Source organism: Plecotus auritus (genome assembly GCF_963455305.1).
Source record: "Plecotus auritus genome assembly, chromosome: 3".
NCBI lineage: Eukaryota > Metazoa > Chordata > Mammalia > Chiroptera > Vespertilionidae > Plecotus > Plecotus auritus.
In genome coordinates, this window is record NC_137772.1 from 120,963,876 (window position 1) to 120,984,357 (window position 20,482).

Genomic DNA, 20,482 nt, shown 5'->3' on the forward strand with positions numbered 1-20,482 from the left:
CTCCTTCTCTCCCTCAGCCATTGTTTCTGACCCTACATGTAATCACTGTCAACATTTTGGTATGTGTCCTAGCCCTTTTCTAAGTCGATATACAAAGATGTGTATGTACATACCCCACCCCCACTATACAGAATTTTAAACATAAATGAGATTATACTATCTACATGTAGTGTTTGAAAATTAGGTTTACAGTGAACAATAAGGCCCACTTCAGTCTTCTTTAAAAGCTGCACAGTATTCCACAGTGTGGACAGACTATAAATAACCACTCATGTAGTGGATGCAGTGGTATGCCACCTCGAGTCCCCTTTCAGAACCCGCCACTCAATCCTCCAACTGAAGTTTTGGAGGCTGATATTGCTGGCTGAACCCTCTCTGGGAATTGCCTTCAGCCTGAGAGATGTACTCAGGCCAAGGTTATGCCTGCTCCCCAGCAGCAGCAGCCCCTGAGGGACTGGTTGAAGTTTTCACTCCTCTGCCCAGTTCTATTTCCTTCACTTCCCCATAGATGTTGACCTCGTGGGGTTTTACTAATGAATTTCCTGCACTCAGATCCTCTGTTATTCTCATTTTTTCATTATTATAATGCCACAAACACCAGATGTGCAAGTATTTCTTTAAAACAGAAGACATCATGCAGGGTCAAAGGGCACATTTAAATTTTGGGGAGATAATGCACTATTGCCTTCCAAAATGGCTTTACTAATTTGCACTCCAAAATGATTACTTTTCTAGACTGTTCAGTTTTAAATGAACAAAAAAGCATGAGGTTGATGTGTCAAATAGAGAATTGGGGAAAGCCCCCAGACAATGGTGGTGAAGAGGATTATGAAGGATAGGTGACATTTATGTTATGATGTGCTTACTTTGTGCCAGTTTCTGCCTTTACCTAGATTTGTGATTTAATTGTCACAAAATGCTGCTGAGGCTTAGAGAAGCTAAGCACTTGCCCCAAGTCACATAGAAGTAGTGGATCCTAGATGCCCTGCTGGATATGCCTAACTCCAAAGGACTCATCCTTTTACCCACAGTGTTCCTAGCAGCCCACAGCAGAACATGTCACAAGCAGTCTACATTGGAATTCTTACAAACTACAATATCTGGAAGCAGACCATTCTGATTGTGAAAATAGAAAGGACATTTTTTTTGAGCCCCATAGTGCAGAGGTGGCCCTACCTACATCTCTATCTTTGACATTGGGACTTAATTCATATATATTTATATAGAGAAAACACTGCTGGGAATTTAAAGGCAGGAAAAGAACAGATAAAGTCTGTCTCTTATGTGGGCTGTGCACTTGACCAAGTAATGAAGGTATTCATTAGTTGCTTAAGAATGACCTATGGAATTTATGTGAAACAATACTGAGAGGAATAACACAGATCCAGAAAATGAAAAAAAAAAACCCAGATAAGAAAAAGTGAGAAAGATATAAAATGAACAAGAGAGAACACATAAACCATGTGAATGTAGTTATATTAAACAGGCTTAGAAATGGAATCGTATACCTTCCAGCATTTAATTATTCACCATAGGCCCTCTGGAATGGCACAAGATGAATAAAGGCAGCTGTGATTATACAGAATAAAAATCAAATGGTGAAATAAATGTGAAAGGTAGGTACAATTCAGAAAGCAAACAAGAAATAAAAGTGTTTTTTTTCAATCTAGAAAAGAGAAGATTTTTAAAATATATATTTTTATTGATTCAGAAAGGAAAGGAGACATAGAAACATCAATGATGAGAGAGAATTACTGACCAGCTGCCTCCTGAACGCCCCACACTGGGGATCGAGCTCACAACCTGGGAATGTGCCCTTGACTGGAGTCGAACCCGGGACCCTTCAGTCTATAGTCTGACACTCTCTAGCCACTGAGCCAAACCAGCCAGGGCTAGAAAGGAGGAGATTTTTGAAGAATTTGGGAAATACCCACTAGCTATGGTTTCTTTAGAACTAAATGACAAAGGTCAGGGTAACTGAGGCATTCTTTTAACAGATTTTACTAGTCGACGGAGGGGATTACTCAGTAGCTTTTTGCCTCTAACAGCTAGTGAATAATAGTGTCTACAGGGTGTTTTTTAGGGCCAGGTTTCAGATCAAGAGACTTATTTTATTTAATCCATGCTCTAGCCTTATTATCACTCCCATTTTACAGATGAGTAAGAATTTGTAGTAACTTGCTCAAAGCACACAGGTTGAATTCAAACTCAAGATACCTAAGTTTCCATCTTTTCATATATCTGTTGGTCATTTGTATGCCTTCCTGGTAGAAGTGTCTATTCAGGTCCTATGCCCATTTTTTAAACTGGGTTGTTTGTTTTTTTGTTGTTGAATTTTATGTGTTCTTTATATATTTTGGGTATTTAACCTCTGGTTGGAGGTGTTATTTGCAAATGTCTTCTCCCATTTGGGTGATTGCCTTTTTGTTTTGTTGACAGTTTCTTTTGCTATGCAGAAGCTTTTTAGTATGATATACTGCCATTCATTTATTTTTGCTTTTACTTCCCTTGCCCTTGAGGGCAAATTAATAAAATCCTCTCTAAGAACTAAGTTCATAAGTTTAGTTTGTTTACCACGTTTTCTATGTAATTTATTGTTTCAGGTCTTATATTTAGGTCTTTTATTCTTTGAGTTAATTTTTGTATATGGAAACAAACAACTTCACTAGCTATTAGGGAACTGCAAATCAAAACTACAATGAAATACAACCTTACACCTGTTAGAGTGGTTATTATCAACAAGAAGAGTAATACAAGTGTTGGAGAGGCTGTGGAGATAAAGAAACCCTCATTTACTACTGATGGGAATGTAAACTGGTACAGCCACTATGGAAAACAATATGGAGGCTCCTCAAAAAATTAAGAATAGAGTTAGCATATGGCCCAGCAATCCTGCTTCTGGGTATCTACCCCAAATATTTAAAGACATTTATTCATAAAGACTAGTGGCCTGGTGCACGAAATTCGTGCACATTAAAAAGGAATTAATTAGAGGAAATATTTTAGTATTGCTATTTGCCCTTTCTCTATAATAGAAGTGTCAGAGATGAAAGAAAATTAGTAAAATGTATATGAAAATTTTCCTCCTGTCAGAGTCTGGGGCACACTGCAGGACCCAGAGTCAAGTCCCCGCCCACTCATGTGTGCCTCGAAATCATGCAAGACCCAGACCCAGCTGGCCCCACCCCCATTGGGTGAGATCCAGATGCGGCCAGCTCCACCCCCATCAAGCCCTGCCAGGCCGGGGGTGCAGCCTTAGCTCCCCTGGCCTGGCGCCAGGGCGGGGGGTGTGGCCTGAAGTACCCTGGCAAGCCTCGCTGGGTGGGGGGCATGGCCTGAGGTCCCCCGGCTGGGTACTGGGGTGGGTCCTCAGGTCCCCTGGCCTGGGGTGAAGGGTGTGGCCTGAGGTCCCCCGGCCTAGCACTGGGGTGGGGAGGGGCATGCCTTGAGATCCCCCATCAAGCCCCGCCTGGTGGGGGGTGTGAGGCCTGAGGTCCCCAGTCAAGCCCCCCTGGGTGGGGGGTGCAGTCTCAGGTCCCCCGCCCTGGCCCGGTGCCATGCAGCCTCAGGTCCCTGCTGATCGCTTGTTATGGGAACCTCGCCTCCACTGTGGGCACAGCCATCTTGTGTTGCTGGGACCCTGCCTCTGCTGTGGGCGCAGCCATCTTGTGATGGCGTGAGGGTTAATTTACATATTACCTCTTTATTATATAGGATATATGTACCCTATGTTCATTGCAGCATTATTCATGATGGCCAAGACATGGCAAGTGTCCTTTGATAAATGATTGGATAAAAAAGATGTGGTACATATATATAATGGAATATTATTCAGCCATAAGAAAAGACAAAATACTGCCATTTGTGACAATACTGCTAGCTCTTGAGATTATCATGCTAAGCAAATAAGTCAGGGAGAAAATGTCAAGAACCATATGATTTCAATCATATGTGGGATATAAAACTAAAAGCAACAAATGCACAAATGACAAACAAACAAAACTCATAGAAATAGATAACAGTATGGTGGTTACTAGAGGAAAGGGGGAGGGGGTAGTAAAGGGTAAAGAGGGTCACATATATGGTGATGAAAGGAGCTTTGACATTGTGAGGTAAACACACAATATGGTATACAAATGATGTATTATAGAATTGTGCATTTGATATCTAAATGATTTTATTAACCAACTAGAGGCCCGGTGCATGAAAATTCATACACTGGATGGGGGGGGTCCCTCAGCCCAGCCTGCCCCCTCTCACAGTCTGGGAGCCCTCAGGGGCGGGAGGCGACCCAGCAATCAGGGGAAGGCAATGCCCCATCACACCTCTGCTGCTGCCACTGCCAGCAGTGCAAACCTCGGCCGGCCCTGGTTACCTGAGCCTCGGGTGGCCCTGGGAGGCTGGGCAACCACCATCCGAGGCTTCCTGTGCCTTGGGCTGAACCTGGGCGGCTGGGGGGCTGAGGGACTCTGGAGGCAGGCGCATGGAGTGGTCGGGCCCACCTGGGGGTGGGCCCTGGCCTTGCCGCGCGCCTGCCACCCCAGCAGGGCTGAGGGGACTGGGCGCTGTCATCTTGTGACTGTGGGCGCTGACATCTTTGAGGGGGGGGGACAGTCAATTAGCATATTCCCTCCTTATTGGCTGTGGGTGCCACCATCTTTGCGATGGTGTGAGGGTCAATTAGCATATTCCCTCTTTATTAGATAGGATATCACCCTAATAAATTTCATTAAGAAAAGATAGTAAGTTTTTAGAGCCCCAATACCCACACTTGCAACCCTCCAGATGGCCAACTGGATCAAATGAGGCTAAACATCACTAGGTAGGGGGTGCTATAGGGATTCATGAGTCATAAGCTTCATATTTCTTCCTTGGAAATTGATCAAGTGGGGCACTGACTTTTAAGACTTCAAGGTTGCTGGGCCTGTTTTAAATTAGGAAAGATTTATAGAGTTAACTTAAGGCAAAACAAACATACAAACAACAATGACAACAAAAATAAACCCAATACAATTCTTTAAAAGTTAAAACTTTGACTTTATATATAATTCTGAAATATCTATTAAATATTTTTAGTAGTATTTTGGATAGACAGTAAGAATAAAGTCAACAGAATTCTTAAGTATTTAATTAAATGTTAAGAGAATTTTGTTAGGTCAGTGATTGGAAATGGCCTGTACTTTTAATATGGAGCATACTCTTTACCTTGATTAATAACCTTGAAAAGCCAATTAATCTCTTTTGCAATTTACTTGTCTGTTCTGTACTGATATGATTTGGAGTTAAGAGGAAAGTTAATAAGAACATGGACAGAAGCCAAATAGTTACTTGAACTACTGCTGTCTAATAGGTGAACTATTTTCTTTTGTGCTAAATTATAGTACTGAGATAGATTTAATATATTTTAATAAAATATAAACCATATTTTATGAAAAATTCTTCAAAATTAATATTACCAGTTCTACCATCACTTTCTACTTTTATCTTTACTTCTCCTGGTCCTATTCAAGTTCCACTCAGACTTCCAAATTTCTTAATAGAACCAGAGTTATATGATAGTCATAGTTACAGTTATAGGTTTGATTGGAGACCAGCAAGTTCACTACACACACACACACACACACATACACATAACACAAACACACACACATACACGCACACACTCCATTACAGAAATAAAAGAAACCAAGAACAAGAATGTAGAGACCATGTCTGGCCCATGTTGCTCAGTGGCTGAGCATCAACCTATGAACCAGAAAGTCATGCCCATGTTGTGGGCTTGATCCCCAGTAGGGGGCATGTAGAAGGCAGTGGATTCAAAATTTTCTCTCATCATTAATGTTTCTATCTCCCTCTCCCTTCCTCTCTGAGATCAATAAAAGCATTTTTATTAATTTAAATTCTTTACTGTTGAAAGTATTACATATGCCTCCTTTTCCCCCCATTGATCTCTTCCTGGCCACTCCTGCCCACCCCCGCACATGCCCTCACCCCCCTACTGTCTGTGTCCATTGATTATGCTTATATGCATACAAGTCCTTTGGTTGATCTCTTACCCCCCACCACCCTCCCCTGTTTTATCTCTGAGGTTTGATGGTCTGTTCCATACTTCTATGACTCTGGCTATATTTTTGTTCATCAGTTTACCTTTTCATTATATTCCACAAATGAGTGAGATCATGTGGTATTTATCATTCTTTGGCTGCCTTATTTCATTTAGCACAATGCTCTCCAGTTATATCCATGCTTTTGCAAATGGTAAGAGTTCTTCCTTTTTTATAGCAGTACCAGAGGCCCTGTGCATGAAATTCGTGCATAGGTGGGGTCCCTAGGCCTGGCCAGCGATCAGGGCCTATCAGGCCCATCTCGCCCAGTTCCAATCAGGACTGGGCCAGCCGGGGCCTGCCGGCTGGGGAAAGGGATGGGGGGAGGGACTGCAGGAGGTTGGCTGGCCCTGGGAGGTTGGCTGTGGGAGCACACTGACCACCAGGGGGCAGCTCCTGCATTGAGCATCTGCCCCCTGGTGGTCAGTGCGCATCATAGCAACTGGTTGACCAGTCGTTCTGGTTGTCTGGTCATAACGGTGGGTTAGGCTTTTATATATATATATATAGATAGTATCCCATTGTGTAGATGTACTATAGTTTTTTTAATCCACACATCTGCTGATGGGCACTTAGGCGGTTTCCAAATCTTAGCTATTGTAAATGGTGCTGCTATGAACATAGGGGTGCATATATTTTTTCGGATTGGTGTCTCTGATTTCTTGGGATATATTCCTAGAAGTGGGATCACTGGGTCAAATGGGAGTTCCATTTTTAATTTTTTGAGGAAACGCCATACTGTTTTCCACAGTGGTTGCACCAGTCTGCATTCCCACCAGCAGTGCATGAGGGTTTCTTTTTCTCCACATCCTCAGCAGCACTTGTTGTTTGTTGATTTGTTGATAATAGCCATTCTGACAGGTGTGAGATGGTACCTCATTATCATTTTGATTTGCATCTCTTGGATGAATAGTGACTTTGAGCATTTTTTCAAATGTCTCTTGGTCTTCTGTATGTCCACTAACAAAAAGTGTCTATTTAGGTCCTTGGCTCATTTTTTGATTGGATTATCTTCCTTTTGTTAAGTTGTATGGGTTCCCTATAAATTTTGGAGATTAAACCCTTATCAGAGATAACATTGGCAAATAAGTTCTCCCATGCAGTGGGTTTTCTTGTTGTTTTGTTGATGGTTTCTTTTGCTGTGCAGAAACTTTTTATTTTGATGTAGTCCCATTTGTTTATTTTCTCCTTAGTTTCCATTGTTTTAGGAGATGTATCGGTAAACATATTGCTATGAGATATGTCTGATATTTTGCTGCTTATGGATTCTTCTAAGATTTTTATGGTTTCCCATCTTATGTTTAAGTCTTTTATCCATTTTGAGTTTATTCTGTGTATGGTGTAAGTGGTGGTCTAGTTTCACTTTTTGCATTTATCTGTCCAATTTTCCCAACGCCACTTATCGAAGAGACTGTCTTGACTCAATTTTATGCTCTTGCCTCCTTTGTCAAATATTAATTGAGCATAATGGCTTGGGTTGATTTCTGGGTTCTGTTCTGTTCCATTGGTCTTGTGCCAGTACCAGGCCATTTTGAGAATAGTAGCTTGTAATATAGCTTGATATCTGGTATTGGGATCCCTCCAACTTTTTTCTTCTTACTCAGGATTGCTGCAGCTATTTTTAAAAAATATATGTTAATGATTTTTTACAGAGAGGAAGGGAGAGGGATAGAGAGTTAGAAACATTGATGAGAGAGAAACATCGATCAGCTGCCTCCTGCACACTCCCTACTGGGTATGTGCCCGCAACCAAGGTACATGCCCTTGACAGGAATCAAACCTGGGGCCCTTGAGTCCACAGGCCGACACTCTATCCACTGAGTCAAACCAGTTAGGGTGCAATTTTTTTTTAATTCCATATAAATTTTTGGAGAGTTTTTTCTAGGTCTGTGAAATATGCCGTTGGTATTTTAATGGGGATTACATTGAATCTATAGATTGCTTTGGGTAGTATGAACATTTTGATGATGTTGATTCTACCAATCCATGAACATGGTATGTTCTTCCACTTGTTAATATCTTCCTCTATCTTTTTTTCAATGTCCTGTAGTTTTCTGAGTACAGGTCTTTTCCGTCCTTAATTAAGTTTATTCCTAAGTATCTTAATTTTCTTGATTCAATGGTAAATGGGATATTTTTGTTTGTTTGTTTGTTTGTTTGTTTCTCTTTCTCTGAGTTCATTATTGGTGTCATAGATTTCTGGATGTTAATTTTGTATGCTACTACATTGCCAAATTCATTTATTAAACCTAGTAGTTTTTTGATGGCATCTTTAGGGTTTTCTATGTACAGTATCATGTCATTTGTGAATAATGACAGTTTTACTTCTTCTTTTCCAATTTGGACACCTTATATCTCCTCTTCTTGTCTGATTGCTAGGCTAGTTCTTCTAGTACTATATTGAACAGGAGTGGTGAAAGTGGGCATCACTGTCTTGTCCCTGTTCTTATGGGAAATGTTTTTAGTATTTGCCTATTGAGTATGATGTTGGCTGTAGGTTTGTCATATAAGTCTTTTATTATGTTGAGGTATGAACCCTTTATTCCCACTTTGTTGGGAGTTTTTATCAATAAAAAAAGGGTATTGGGTTTTGTCAAATGCTTTTTCTGCACCAACTGATATGATCATGTGGTTTTTGTATTTCAATTTGTTTATGTGATGTATCACATTTATTGACTTGTGGATATTGTACCAGCCTTGCATGTCTGGAATAAATCCCACTTGGTCATGGTGTATGATCTTTTTAATGTATTGCTGGATACGATTTGCTAATATTTTGTTTAGGATTTTAACATCTATGTTCATCAGAGATATTGGTAATTCTCTTTCTTTGTATCATCTTTATCTGGTTTTTCGGTTAGGGTAATGCTGGCTTCATAGAAGGAGGTTGAAGTGTTCCTTCCTCTTGAATTTTTTAGAATAGTCTGAGGAGGGCAGGTTTTATTTCTTCTTTGAATGTTTGGTATAACTCCCCTGTGAAGCTGTCTGGACCATGGCTTTTGTTTGCTGGAAGTTTTTTGATTACTGCTTTAATTTCCTCAGTAGTTATTGGCCTATTCAGATTATCTGATTCTTCCTGATAGAGTTTTGGAAGACTGTATGTTTCTTAGGAATATGTCCATTTCATCTAGGTTGTCCAGTTTGCTGGAATAGAGTTTTGTGTAGTATGCTTTTTACATTCCTTTGTATTTCTGTGGGGTCAGTTGTTACTTTACCTCTTTGATTTCCGATTTTGTTTATTTGGGTCCTCTCTCTTGGCTCTTTGGTGAGCCTGGCTAGAGGTTCATCAATCTTGTTTATCCTTTCAAAAAACCAGCTGTTGGTTCTATTGATCTTTTGTATTTTTTTTTTTTTTGTCTCTATGTTGTTTATTTCGGCTCTGATCTTTATTATTTCCTTCCTTCTACTTTGGAGTTTTCTTGTTTCTCTCTTTCTAATTCTTTAAGTTGTAGGGTTAGATAATTTATTACCATTTTTTTCTTGATTTTTGAGGTAGGCTTGTAGTGCTATGAACTTTTCTGCAAGGACTGCTTTCACTGTGTCCCATGGATTTTGGATTGTTGTGTTTTCATTGTCTTTTGTTTCCAGGAAGTTTTTTCATTTTTTTTTATTTCTTTGGTAACACAAACATTGTTTAATAGCATGCCATTTAGCCTCCAAGTGTTTGATTTTTAAAAATTGATTTTATTGTAGTTGATTTCTAATTTTATGCCACTGATCTGAGAAGATGCTTGATATGATTTCTATCTTCTTGATCTTGAAGAGACTTAGTCTGTGTCCTAATAAGTGGTCCATCTTTGAAAATATCTTTGTGCACTTGAGAAGAATGTATATTCTGTAGCTTTGGGGTGAAATGTTCTGACAATGTCAATTAGTTCTCTCTGATCTAGTGAGTCATTTATGATTGCTGTTTCTTTGTTGATTTTTTTTGTCTAAAAGATTGATCCAGTGGTGTCAATGTGGTATTAAAGTCCCCTACTATGACTGTATTGCTGTTGATCTCTCCCTTGATATCTTCCAGAAGTTCTTTTATGTATTTGGATGCTCCTGTATTTGGTGCATATATGTTTACCAGAGTTATAGCCTCTTGTTGTATTGCTCCCTTTAGTATTATAAAGTGGCCTTCCTTATCTCTTGTTATGGCTTTCACTTTGAGGTCAATTTTGTCAGATATAAATATTGCTACCCCAGTTTTTTTTTTTTCATTTTCATTTGCCTGAAAATATTTTTTTCCATCCCTTCACTTTCAGTCTCTGTGAGTCCTTTGTTCTGAGGTGGGTCTCTTGTAGATAGCATATCCCACTAGCAGAAAGGTGTGGACAAGGAACCCAGAAAGCTGGTTAACCTTATAAGCTCTGAAAGGTCAGAGCTAATCACTCACTATTTAGTTGAGACATTGGTAGCTGAAGCAGCCTCTATTCCATCTGTTAGTCTTATGTAAATTCTTGCTGATTGGCTATTATTGGAATTGCCTGCCTAAAGGCTATGGGTGTATCCCATAATCTTAATAAAAGGGATAGCAAGGCCAGAGCGGGGTGTAGTCCTCTCTTGGGCTTCTGCCTGACCCACAATTCCCAAATTAATACTTTTTCTAGTCTCTTTCATTTGTGTACGGCCTCCTTCAGAACCTGAACCCTGAACCTGAATCCTGAACCACGCAGGACATGAAAGGGGTTCCCACAACTGTTGCTATTTTCATTCTTTATGTCCGGGTTCCTTAGTTCCCTTTCTATTTCTTCTTTTTACAATAGTCCCTTTAACATTTTTGTATTGTTGGCTTGGTAGTCATAAACTCCCTTAGCCTTTTTTTTTGTTGTTTGTGAAGCACCTGATTTCCTCTTCAATTTTGATTGATAGTCTTATTTGATAGAGTATTCTTGGATTCAGTCCCTTGCTTTGCACCACTCTGTATTCTTTATTCCATTCCTTACTGGCCTGATGTGTTTCTGTTGAGAAATTGTTTGATAGTCTAATCTTAGATCCATTGTATGTAACTTTTTGTCTCTCTCTTGCAGCCCTTAAGATTCTTTCTTTGTCATTAATGTTTGCCATTGTAATTATGACAAATGTGTTGGTGTGGGTCTTTTTGGGTTCATGTTGTCTGGGATTCTCTGTACTCATGTGACTTTTTTCTTCCCTAAGTCAGGGAATTTTTCTGTCATCATTTCTTTAAATAGGTTTTCTATTCCTTGCTCCTCTTCTTGACCTTCTGGTACCCCTATTATGCAGATGTTTCTTCATTTCATATTGACCCAAAGCTCCCTTAAACTCTCCTTTTTAATTATTTTTTCCAATTTCTGTTCAGTTTGGGTGTTTTTTCTACCCTCTTCTAACTCGCTGATTTGGTCCTCCGCTTCTTCTAGTCTGCTATTCAAATCTTCCATTTTGTTCTTTATTGCAGCTATATCATCCTTCATTTCCTCTTGATTCTTACATATGTTGGTGAATTTCTCATCCAAATGGTTGAGCATCTATAGAACCCTTACTCTGAATTCTTTCTCTGACATATTGCTTGCCTCCATTTCATTCAGTTCTTTTTCTGGTGATTCCTCCTTTTCTTTCCTTTTGGGATTATTTCTTTGTCTCCCCATTTTTGCTGTCTTTTTCTGGCCCTGAGCACCCTGCTTGGGTCCAAGAGATTGAAGCCCCTTCAGTCAAATGGTCTGGAAATTTTTAGCCCAGAGGCTGTATCTGCCTTGAGTCTCACGCCTTTATTGTATTTGCTTTGAGTTGTATCCCCTTCTCCCATGGATCTGGTCCCTCAGTTGTCTGTTTCAGATTCTTGGGGTGTCTGGGGCATGTGTACAGTTCCTCTGGTGTGAGACTCCCTGTGTGGACCCAGAGCCCTCTGGCATGTAATTTGCTGTGTGGCCCCATAATCCATGGCAGGGTGGTGACCCAGGTTCCTCTGGAAGTGCAATTTGGCTGGGTGCACTGGATTGGTCTGGGTTACCCCGGCAGTGCTGTCTTGTGGCCTGGAGTGGGACAAGTGCTCGGTTGCTCCAAGTCGCCCCTCCTGGGGCCTGGGGTGGAGCAGGCACCAGGTTGTCCTGGGTTGCACAATCAGCACCCTACTGTAGCCCAGAGTGGAATAAAATTATTGTTTATAAAAGAATGTAGAAACTCACTTTTTCCCATTATCACACCTGACAAATATAAGGATTGATATATTAACTAGAGGCCTGGTGCATGAATTCATGCACCAGTGGGGTCCCTTGGTCTGGCCTGTGGGATTTGGCCAAAACCAGCTTTCTGAAATCCCCCAAGGGGTCCCAGATTGTGAGAGGGTGCAGGCCAGGCTGAGGGACCCCACCAGTGCACAATCAGGGCTGGAGAGGGACACGGGAGATTGGCCAGCCTGGGAGGGATTGCAGGAGGGCTCCAGGGCATGGCTGGCCCATCTCACTCAGTCCTGATCGGCTGGACTCCAGCAGTAAGCTCACCTACTGGTCAACTGTTTGCCCTCTGGTGGTCAGTGCACATCATAGCTAGTGTTTGAGCAACCTTAGGAAATCAGTAGCATATTATGCTTTGATTGGTTGAACAGCTGACTGGACGACTGGACACTTAGCATATTACGCTTTTATTATATAGGATTATGCAAATATTGCTAATTTCCCTTTCTAAAACTAAAGGTAAAAAATTTTAAGCAATAAGAGCATTAAAAATATTCAATCTTTTAGGTATTGTCAAGTCAATTATAACTGGTTCTTTAATAAATGAATCTACTTATCCTATATAATAATAGCCTAGGTTGTGTCACATGCAATGTCATTACCAGATAGCCGCTACAAGATGGCTGCCACAAGATGGCTGGCAGGGGAGGGCAGTTGGGGGGGACCAGGCCTGCAGGGGAGGGCAGTTAGGGGCGATGAGGCCAGCAGGGGAGGGCAGTTGGGTGTGACCAGGTTGGCAGGGGAGGGCTGTTGGGGGTGATCAGGCCGGCAGGGGAGGGCAGTTGGAGGTGACCAGGCTGGCAGGGGAGGGCAGTTGTGGGCAATCAGGCCAGCAGGGAAGGGCAGTTGTGGGCAATCAGGCAGCAGGGGAAGGTAGTTGGGGGCAAACAGGCCAGCAGGAGAGGGCAGTTGGGAGCGATCAGGCTGGCAGGGGAGAGCAGTTAGGGGTGACCTGGCCAGCACGGTATGGCAGTTGGGGGAAACCAGGTTGGCAGGGGAGGGCAGTTGGGGGGCAATTGGGCCAGCAGGGGAGCAGTTAGGCATCAATCAGGCTGGCAGGTAGAAGCAGTTAGGGGCAATCAGGAAGGCAGGAGAGCAGTTAGGGGGCGATCAGGCTGGCAGGCAGGTGAGCGGTTAGGAACCAGCAGTCCTGGATTGTGAGAGGGATGTCCGACTGCAGGGATTGGGCCTAAACCAGCAGTCGGATATCCCCCAAGGGGTGCCAGATTGGAGAGGGTGCAGGCTGCACTGAGGGACACCCCCCAAACCCCCTGTACACAAATTTCGTGCACTGGGCCTCTGGTATCATCATATTCTTATAAAATAAATCTGGCTTATGATCATTCCTATTTGAAAAGGAAATGGTAATTATTTATTTTACAAGAAGGATTCTTCTCTTTAGAAAATGACTTGTCATAGGAGTGACTGTCCAGATAACTTTGAGAAATTTAAAATATGACCCAGTTTATGTATGACTTCTCAGGAATCTATTCTTTCATAAGAGAAGGTATTTAGGTATTTTGCAGAAGCAAACACGCAGGAAATTTTAAAAGCAAAAGCTAAAACACCCTAATTTCTTTGAAAAAACAGAATTGAAAACAAGTGCAAAGATTGTTCAGACAAATCTGAGGCTTGTCTAAACTACACATTCTGAGAATTTATGGGAAAAGAGAGTAAATTTTGGCCACAGCTGAAGCTTTAAATTCTAAACATTCTCTGTGGTGAGAAATGACAGCAATGTTAGCAACTGTCTTGGCAGACAGGTCACGGCAATCCATGGCTTTGCCTGGCCCTCTAACCTTCCTTCAGAAATATGAATGTCATAAATGTAAATTGATATGCAATATTTGTTTAAGAAACCCAAATAGTTTAAGATCATAGCTTTAAAAATCTACTCTAAGCATAGAGGATTTTATGTCCTAATATTTTTGGGACTGGAGATATTACTGAAATTGTGATTATATTGTTAAATTATTAAAGTACTCATTTGTACTCCCTAAGGATAAATACCTAGACTTATTCAAGGAATGAAATGTAACATTTTATGAGACAGCATGCAATTAAATTATTTGGCTAGTAAAGTTCAAGGCAAGATCACTGGGAAAGGGGCGGAAAAAAGAGAAAACCTATGGTCCAAGTCGTAGATTCTAAATACATTTTTTTAGAATCAAAGCATCATGTGAGATTTATTCTTAATAGATAGAAATGACTAAAAATAAAATACATTCTGGAGAAAGATAATTTTTCAAAAAAATGTTATTTTGGTAATATCCCATAGATCCAAGTATTATTTTGTAATGTTAACATAAAAAAATAAAATGATGGAAAAATCAGTTTATATTCATGTGCTAAAATTTTATGGAGATTAAAGTGTATAATAAAAATTCTACTGCTAAGATTATGGAAAAATGCAAGTTTTAGATATGAAATGTTATCTACTATCTTTAAAAGAAAGATAAAAATTTTAAAGAGAAACTTGTCTCTAAAAAGCAGGGTTATTTTACATTTACTAAAAGTAGATTTCTTTTAAAATTCTGTTCTTATTAGTTTAGAACAAAATAGGTTGGAGTTTAAAACTAGTTCACTTTTATTTCATTTGTAATAAGTTGAAATTTATAATGAATTCACTTCTATTCCCTTCTTTGAGTACCTGAAGACAGCAGCCATTTAATTTTATTTATTTATTTATTTTTAAAATTTATTGATTGAGAGAGAGAGAGAGAGAGAGAGAGAGAGAGAGAGAGAGAGATTTGTTGTTCCACTTATTTATGCATTCATTTGCTGATTATTGTATGTGCCCTGACTGGGGATCAAACCCACAACCTTTAAATCTGCCTGCAACTGTGGCATATCTGGATGACATTCTAACCAACTGACCTACCTGAATAGGGAATCAATATAGCCATTTAAAATGCAACAATTTATCGAACAGGAAAATCAACAGTCTATATGAGTCTTTTCAAAAATATACTTCAGCTGCCTTCTTTCAAGTTCTAACATATGAGCTTTTCTTTTTGGAAAAAGCTCATGCAATTTGGGTATCTTCATTAACCCTTGTATCATAGTTATGAAATTCAATAAACTAGAGTTCTGAATATTTTTGCCAAATGACTAATTTATATAACAAGGACAGTGGTTTTAAAAGTGTGGTGTGTGGAACCTGGGTGCCACATTTCTTTCCTTTTCTTCCCTTCTGAAGTTTTGAACAAGGTGGATTTAACCTTTTGAAGGGTGCTTTTTGGGCTTAGTTTGGTCTAAAGATGGCTGAAGGGATTATTGCTCACATCTCTCACAAGCATTTCTAGAAACTCCTTTAATATATCTTCTTGATCATTTTCAAATCCTGTTCTAATGTTTCACTATGAATTTCACTATGAATTAAAAGAAGGGAGCTATAATGACAAACCACTCTCCTGGTACAATACAAAACATCAGTGTAGCTGCACATTTACAGGGTGTGGTCTTTCTGCCAGGGAAATATAGGCCATTTTGCATTCCCATAGCATTTACTATGCTTGAATAATTACAAAAGCAGTAGGCTCTCAGTTATTCATATCATGAAGAACAACCCTAATTGAATTTTCCACTGACCAGTAACCCCTGCTTACGAGAATCCATACCTGCTTCCACATACAGTTGCTATGGCTTTGAAGCAGCCAGATGCAAGTTGGTAGGAACCTGTGTAGCATCGGTCAATTGCCCAATTAAAAAGATTTATTTGGTCAGGATTAAGTTCCAAGAGTAAGACGACAACTTCACAGCCAAGTTGATGAACCTGAACACACAGAGGAAAGCAATTATTCATGTTTAATGAAAGGTTATTCCAGGGAAAGACACAAAATCAAGCTTAGTCAATATCGAATGGGTTAAATAAAGTGGAGACTGAGCATTCATCTTGATTAATTTTTATTTCAAATTTTCCTCTTTAAGAGGGAGTGATTACAACTGAATACTGAAATAAACGGGATCCTACCTAAATCTGTCTATAGGGTCTACTCATGCTCAATCATATAATGCTGGAAAGGTGGTGAAGACTTTGTCTATATTTCTTCTTTGCATTTAAAGTGTTTCTGAAAAATATATGTGTTTGGCAAAAAATTCAAACATACAAAAGAAGAGCCTTTATGTATGCAGTCTTTTAAGAAAAAATCAGAGGGAGTATGTTTAGGAGGCTTGATTACTAAATATACTGTGTAAAGCTTAGATGGCAATCTTTTTAAAAGAAATACAGTTACCAATAAACTCTTCATAATCAGAGACTTCCATATAAAATATTAGCATAGTAAAGAGAGTTAATAGGATACTTAATTGATTCCTGAAGCTACTGTCTTTTGTCCAGAAGATGACTGGTGCCTGGAGACTATATTCCCCTCCAAAAACATTTTCCTGTTTCCCTGGAAGTTGCAACAAGATGGAGAAGGAAAGTTTCTGGTTTTGGGAGTGATATTCTAATTGAATGGTCAAACATGCTCAACCTAGTTTCTAAAGGGGCTTAAGATAAAAACTTATATGGCTTTAGTATTGCAAAGGACTTAAAAACATTTCATTTCAAAGTTAGACTTGAAAGAAAATCAGCAAGTTATTATTATGCTTTAGAAGCTTGATATTGATGTATAAAATACATAGTATATGATTCACAAGTATATGATGAGTTATCTTAACTGAACACGATAATGTGAGTACCACAAAGTAAAAAACACAGATTGCTAGCACCAGTAAAGCCTGCCTGTGCATTTTCTTAATCACTGGTCTCTCTCCCCTCCTCAGAAGCAACCACATCTTGACTTCCACCACCATTGGTTAGTTTGGGCTGTTTTGAACTCCATGTAAGTGGAATTATATAACATACAACTTTGTGTCTTGCTTTCTTTCACTCAACCGCTGTTTGAGAGTAACCTACATTAATTTATGCCCACTGTTGCATAGTATTCTAATTTATGATCACTCCCTAATTTAGAAACTGCTGGTTGTTGGTATACTGTGTGCAACTTTAGTAAATAATGCCAATCAGTTTTCCAAAATGGTATTTCCAGTTTATACCCTCTATAGCATAGAGTGTTCCCATTGCTCCATTTCCTCATTGACATTTGGTACTGACAATCTTTTCTTTTTTTATGTTATATTGGTGATATTTAATCTTTATACTTCTTTATTATTTTTAAAAATGTTCTTTTTCAGTTACAGTTTACATTCAATATTATTTTGTATTAGTTTCAGGTATACAGCATAGTGGTTAGACAATTATATAATTTAAAAGTGATCTCCCAATATTTCAAGTACCCACCTGATACCATACATACATATTATAATATTGTTGACTATTTTTCCTGTGCTGTACTTTATATCCCACTAGAGGCCCGGTGCATGAAAATTCATGCACTGGAGGGGGGGTCCCTCAGCCCGCCTGCCCCCTCTCACAGTCCAGGAGCCCTCAGGGGAGGGAGGCAACCCAGGTGATCAGGGGAAAGCAAAGCCCCATCACACCTCTGCTGCTGCCACTGCCGGCAGCGCAAGCCTCAACTGGCCTTGGTTACCTGAGCCTCAGTCAGTGGGGGTGCAGGAGGACCCAAGGCCCCCAGTGGGGCTGAGGGGACTCCAATGGCAGGTGCGTGGAACAGCCGGTCCTGTCCCCACTGTGGGTGCTGCCATCTTGTGATGGTCAATTTGCATATTACCTCTTTATTATATAGGATAATTATTTTGTAACTACCAATTTGTATTTCTTAATACTTTCACCTTTTTCACCCAGCCCTCCAACCCCCTCATCAGTTTGTTTTGTGTATCTATAAGTCTGTTTCTATTTTGTGTGTTTATTTTGTTCTTTAGATTCCACATATAAGTGAAGTCATATGGTATATTTTTTTCTGTCTGACTTACTTCATTAACATAACACCCTCTAGGCCCATCCATGCTGTTGCAAATGATAACATTCCATTCTTTTTTATGGCTGAGTAATATTCCATAGTATGTATGTATCACAGCTTTTTTTATCTATTTGTCTATCGATGGATACTTTGGATTGCTTCCATATCTTGACTATTGTAAATAATGCTGCGTCTTTTTGAATACTGTTTTGGATTTCTTTAAATATATACCCAGAAGTGGAATTGCTGGGTCATAAGTGGTACTGCCAATCTTTTAAATTTCAGCCATACTGGTGGGTATCATCTCCTGTGGCTTTAGTTTGCATCTTTGTGACTACTGATGAGCTGGAAAATGTTTTCTTATGTTTACTGACCATTTAGATAACCTCTTTTGTACATAGCTTGTTTTAACCTTTGGTCATTTTTCTAGGTGTCTTTATCTTATTTATTTGTAGGGGTTCTTTATGTATTTTAGATTTAAGAACTGGTTTATGTTGCAAGTATCTTTTATGCAATGGCTAGTCTGTTCACACCCTTAATGGTGCCTTTTGGTGAACAGAAGTTATTAAATAGTCTTTCTTTATGGTTAGTAATTTTTGCATCTTGTTTAAGAAATCTTTCCATAATCTCAAGGAGTAAGATATCCTCCTGTCTTATTTTCTAGAAACTTTATTTCTTTTACCTTTCACATTTAGATTTGCCATCTAAGTTTTTCTTTTTTTATTCCTGACACCTTATTTTTCTTTCCTAATGCATATGCAAGGATTTATAGCATAATGTTGACATAAGTGGTGACAGTGGGCTCCCTTGGTCATTTTAACCTAAGGAAACACTTTCAATATTCACCATTAAGTATTTATGTTTTCTATATGTTTGTTAAAGATACCTTTATCAAACCAAGAAAGTTCTTTTTATTCTTGGTCTTATTAAGAGTTTCATGAATGAATGTAGAATTTTAAAAATGCTTTTCTGCATCTATTGAGATAACCATATAATATTTCTTTCTTGAGACACTATTAATGTAATTAACATACTAATGAATGGATGGACATTAAACCAATCATGTAGGTCTTGAATAATCACAACTTGGTCATAATGAATCATCTTTTTTATATATCACTGAATTTAGTTTTCTAATAATTTGTTTAAAGTTTTTTTTCTATACTCATGAATGAAATTGCCTTTTAATATTATTTCTTGTTAAATCCTTGCCAGGTTTTAGTATCAAGGTTATGCTGGTCTGATAAAACATGTTGGGATGTATTTTCTCTTGAGCTGTTTTCTCTTTAAGAATTTGTATCAAATCAATGCAATTTGTTCCTTAAATGTTGACTTCATCAGTAAAGCCATCTGTTCTTAAAGTTTTGTGGTTTTTTTTTTTTTTTTGTGGGAAGTCCAATTACAGATTAAATTTCTTTATTACTTATATGACTCTTCAGATTTTCTTTTCTTCTGGTATTATGTTTTTCTAGGAATTTGCCTCTTTTATCTAAATTTTCAAGTTTACTTGCACAAAGGTGTTCATTTGTTCTCATTTATTTTAAATATTTTAAATATTGTAGTGATGTTCCTTTACATTTATGATGCTAATGACATGTGCATTCTTTCTCTCTTTCTTGATCAGACTTGTCATGGATTTATTAATTTTTAAAAATATATATATTATTGATTTTTTACAGAGAGGAAAGGAAAGGGACAGAGAGTTAAAAACATCAATGTGTGAGAAACATCGATCAGCAGCCTCCTGAACACCCCCTACTGGGGATGTGCCCGCAACGAAGGTGCATGCCCTTGACCAGAATCAAACCTGGGACCCTTCAGTCCGCAGGCCGATGCTCTATCTTCTGAGCCAAACCATTTAGGGCATGGATTTATTAATTTTATTAGTTTTTTAACAAATTCAACTTTTGGTTTAAATTAATTATTTCTCTTTGATTAATTTCTGCTCTTATCCTTATTCCTTCACTTTACTTGATTGAGTTTGAGGTTATTATTTTTCCAACACCTTGAGATGGGTGCTTAGGTCATTATCAGCCTCTTTTTCTATCTATTATATGCACTTAAAGCTATACATTTCAGTCTAAGCAAGACTTTATTTATAATACACAAGTTTAGTATGTAGTGCTTTCATTATTCTTCAGTTAAAAATATTTTCCAGTCTCTCATTTATTCTTTCACTCACTGGTTATCTGGAGCAGTGTGCCTTAATTATGTACTTACTAGAGGCCTGGTGCATGAAATTCGTGCACTCGTGGGGGTCCCTCAGCCTGGCCTGTGCCCTCTCACAGTTTGGGCACCCTCAGGGGATGTCCGACTACTGGCAGTCAGACATCCTTAG

General features: G+C 39.1%; 1 protein-coding gene across 11 annotated transcripts in view; it reads right to left on the minus strand.

Moving 5' to 3' along the window:
- FRY (FRY microtubule binding protein) overlaps positions 1–20,482 on the minus strand; it is a gene marked incomplete at its 5' end in the record, with an annotated part of 677,381 nt that overhangs the window by 219,104 nt on the left and 437,795 nt on the right. For all 11 annotated transcript variants that reach the window (XR_013960263.1, XM_080662182.1, XM_080662181.1 and 8 more), the window contains one exon: positions 15,901–16,055. Coding sequence is in view for 10 of the 11 variants with exons in the window: in XM_080662182.1 (XP_080518308.1) it covers positions 15,901–16,055 (155 nt within the window). The remainder of the gene's footprint in view (positions 1–15,900; positions 16,056–20,482) is intronic.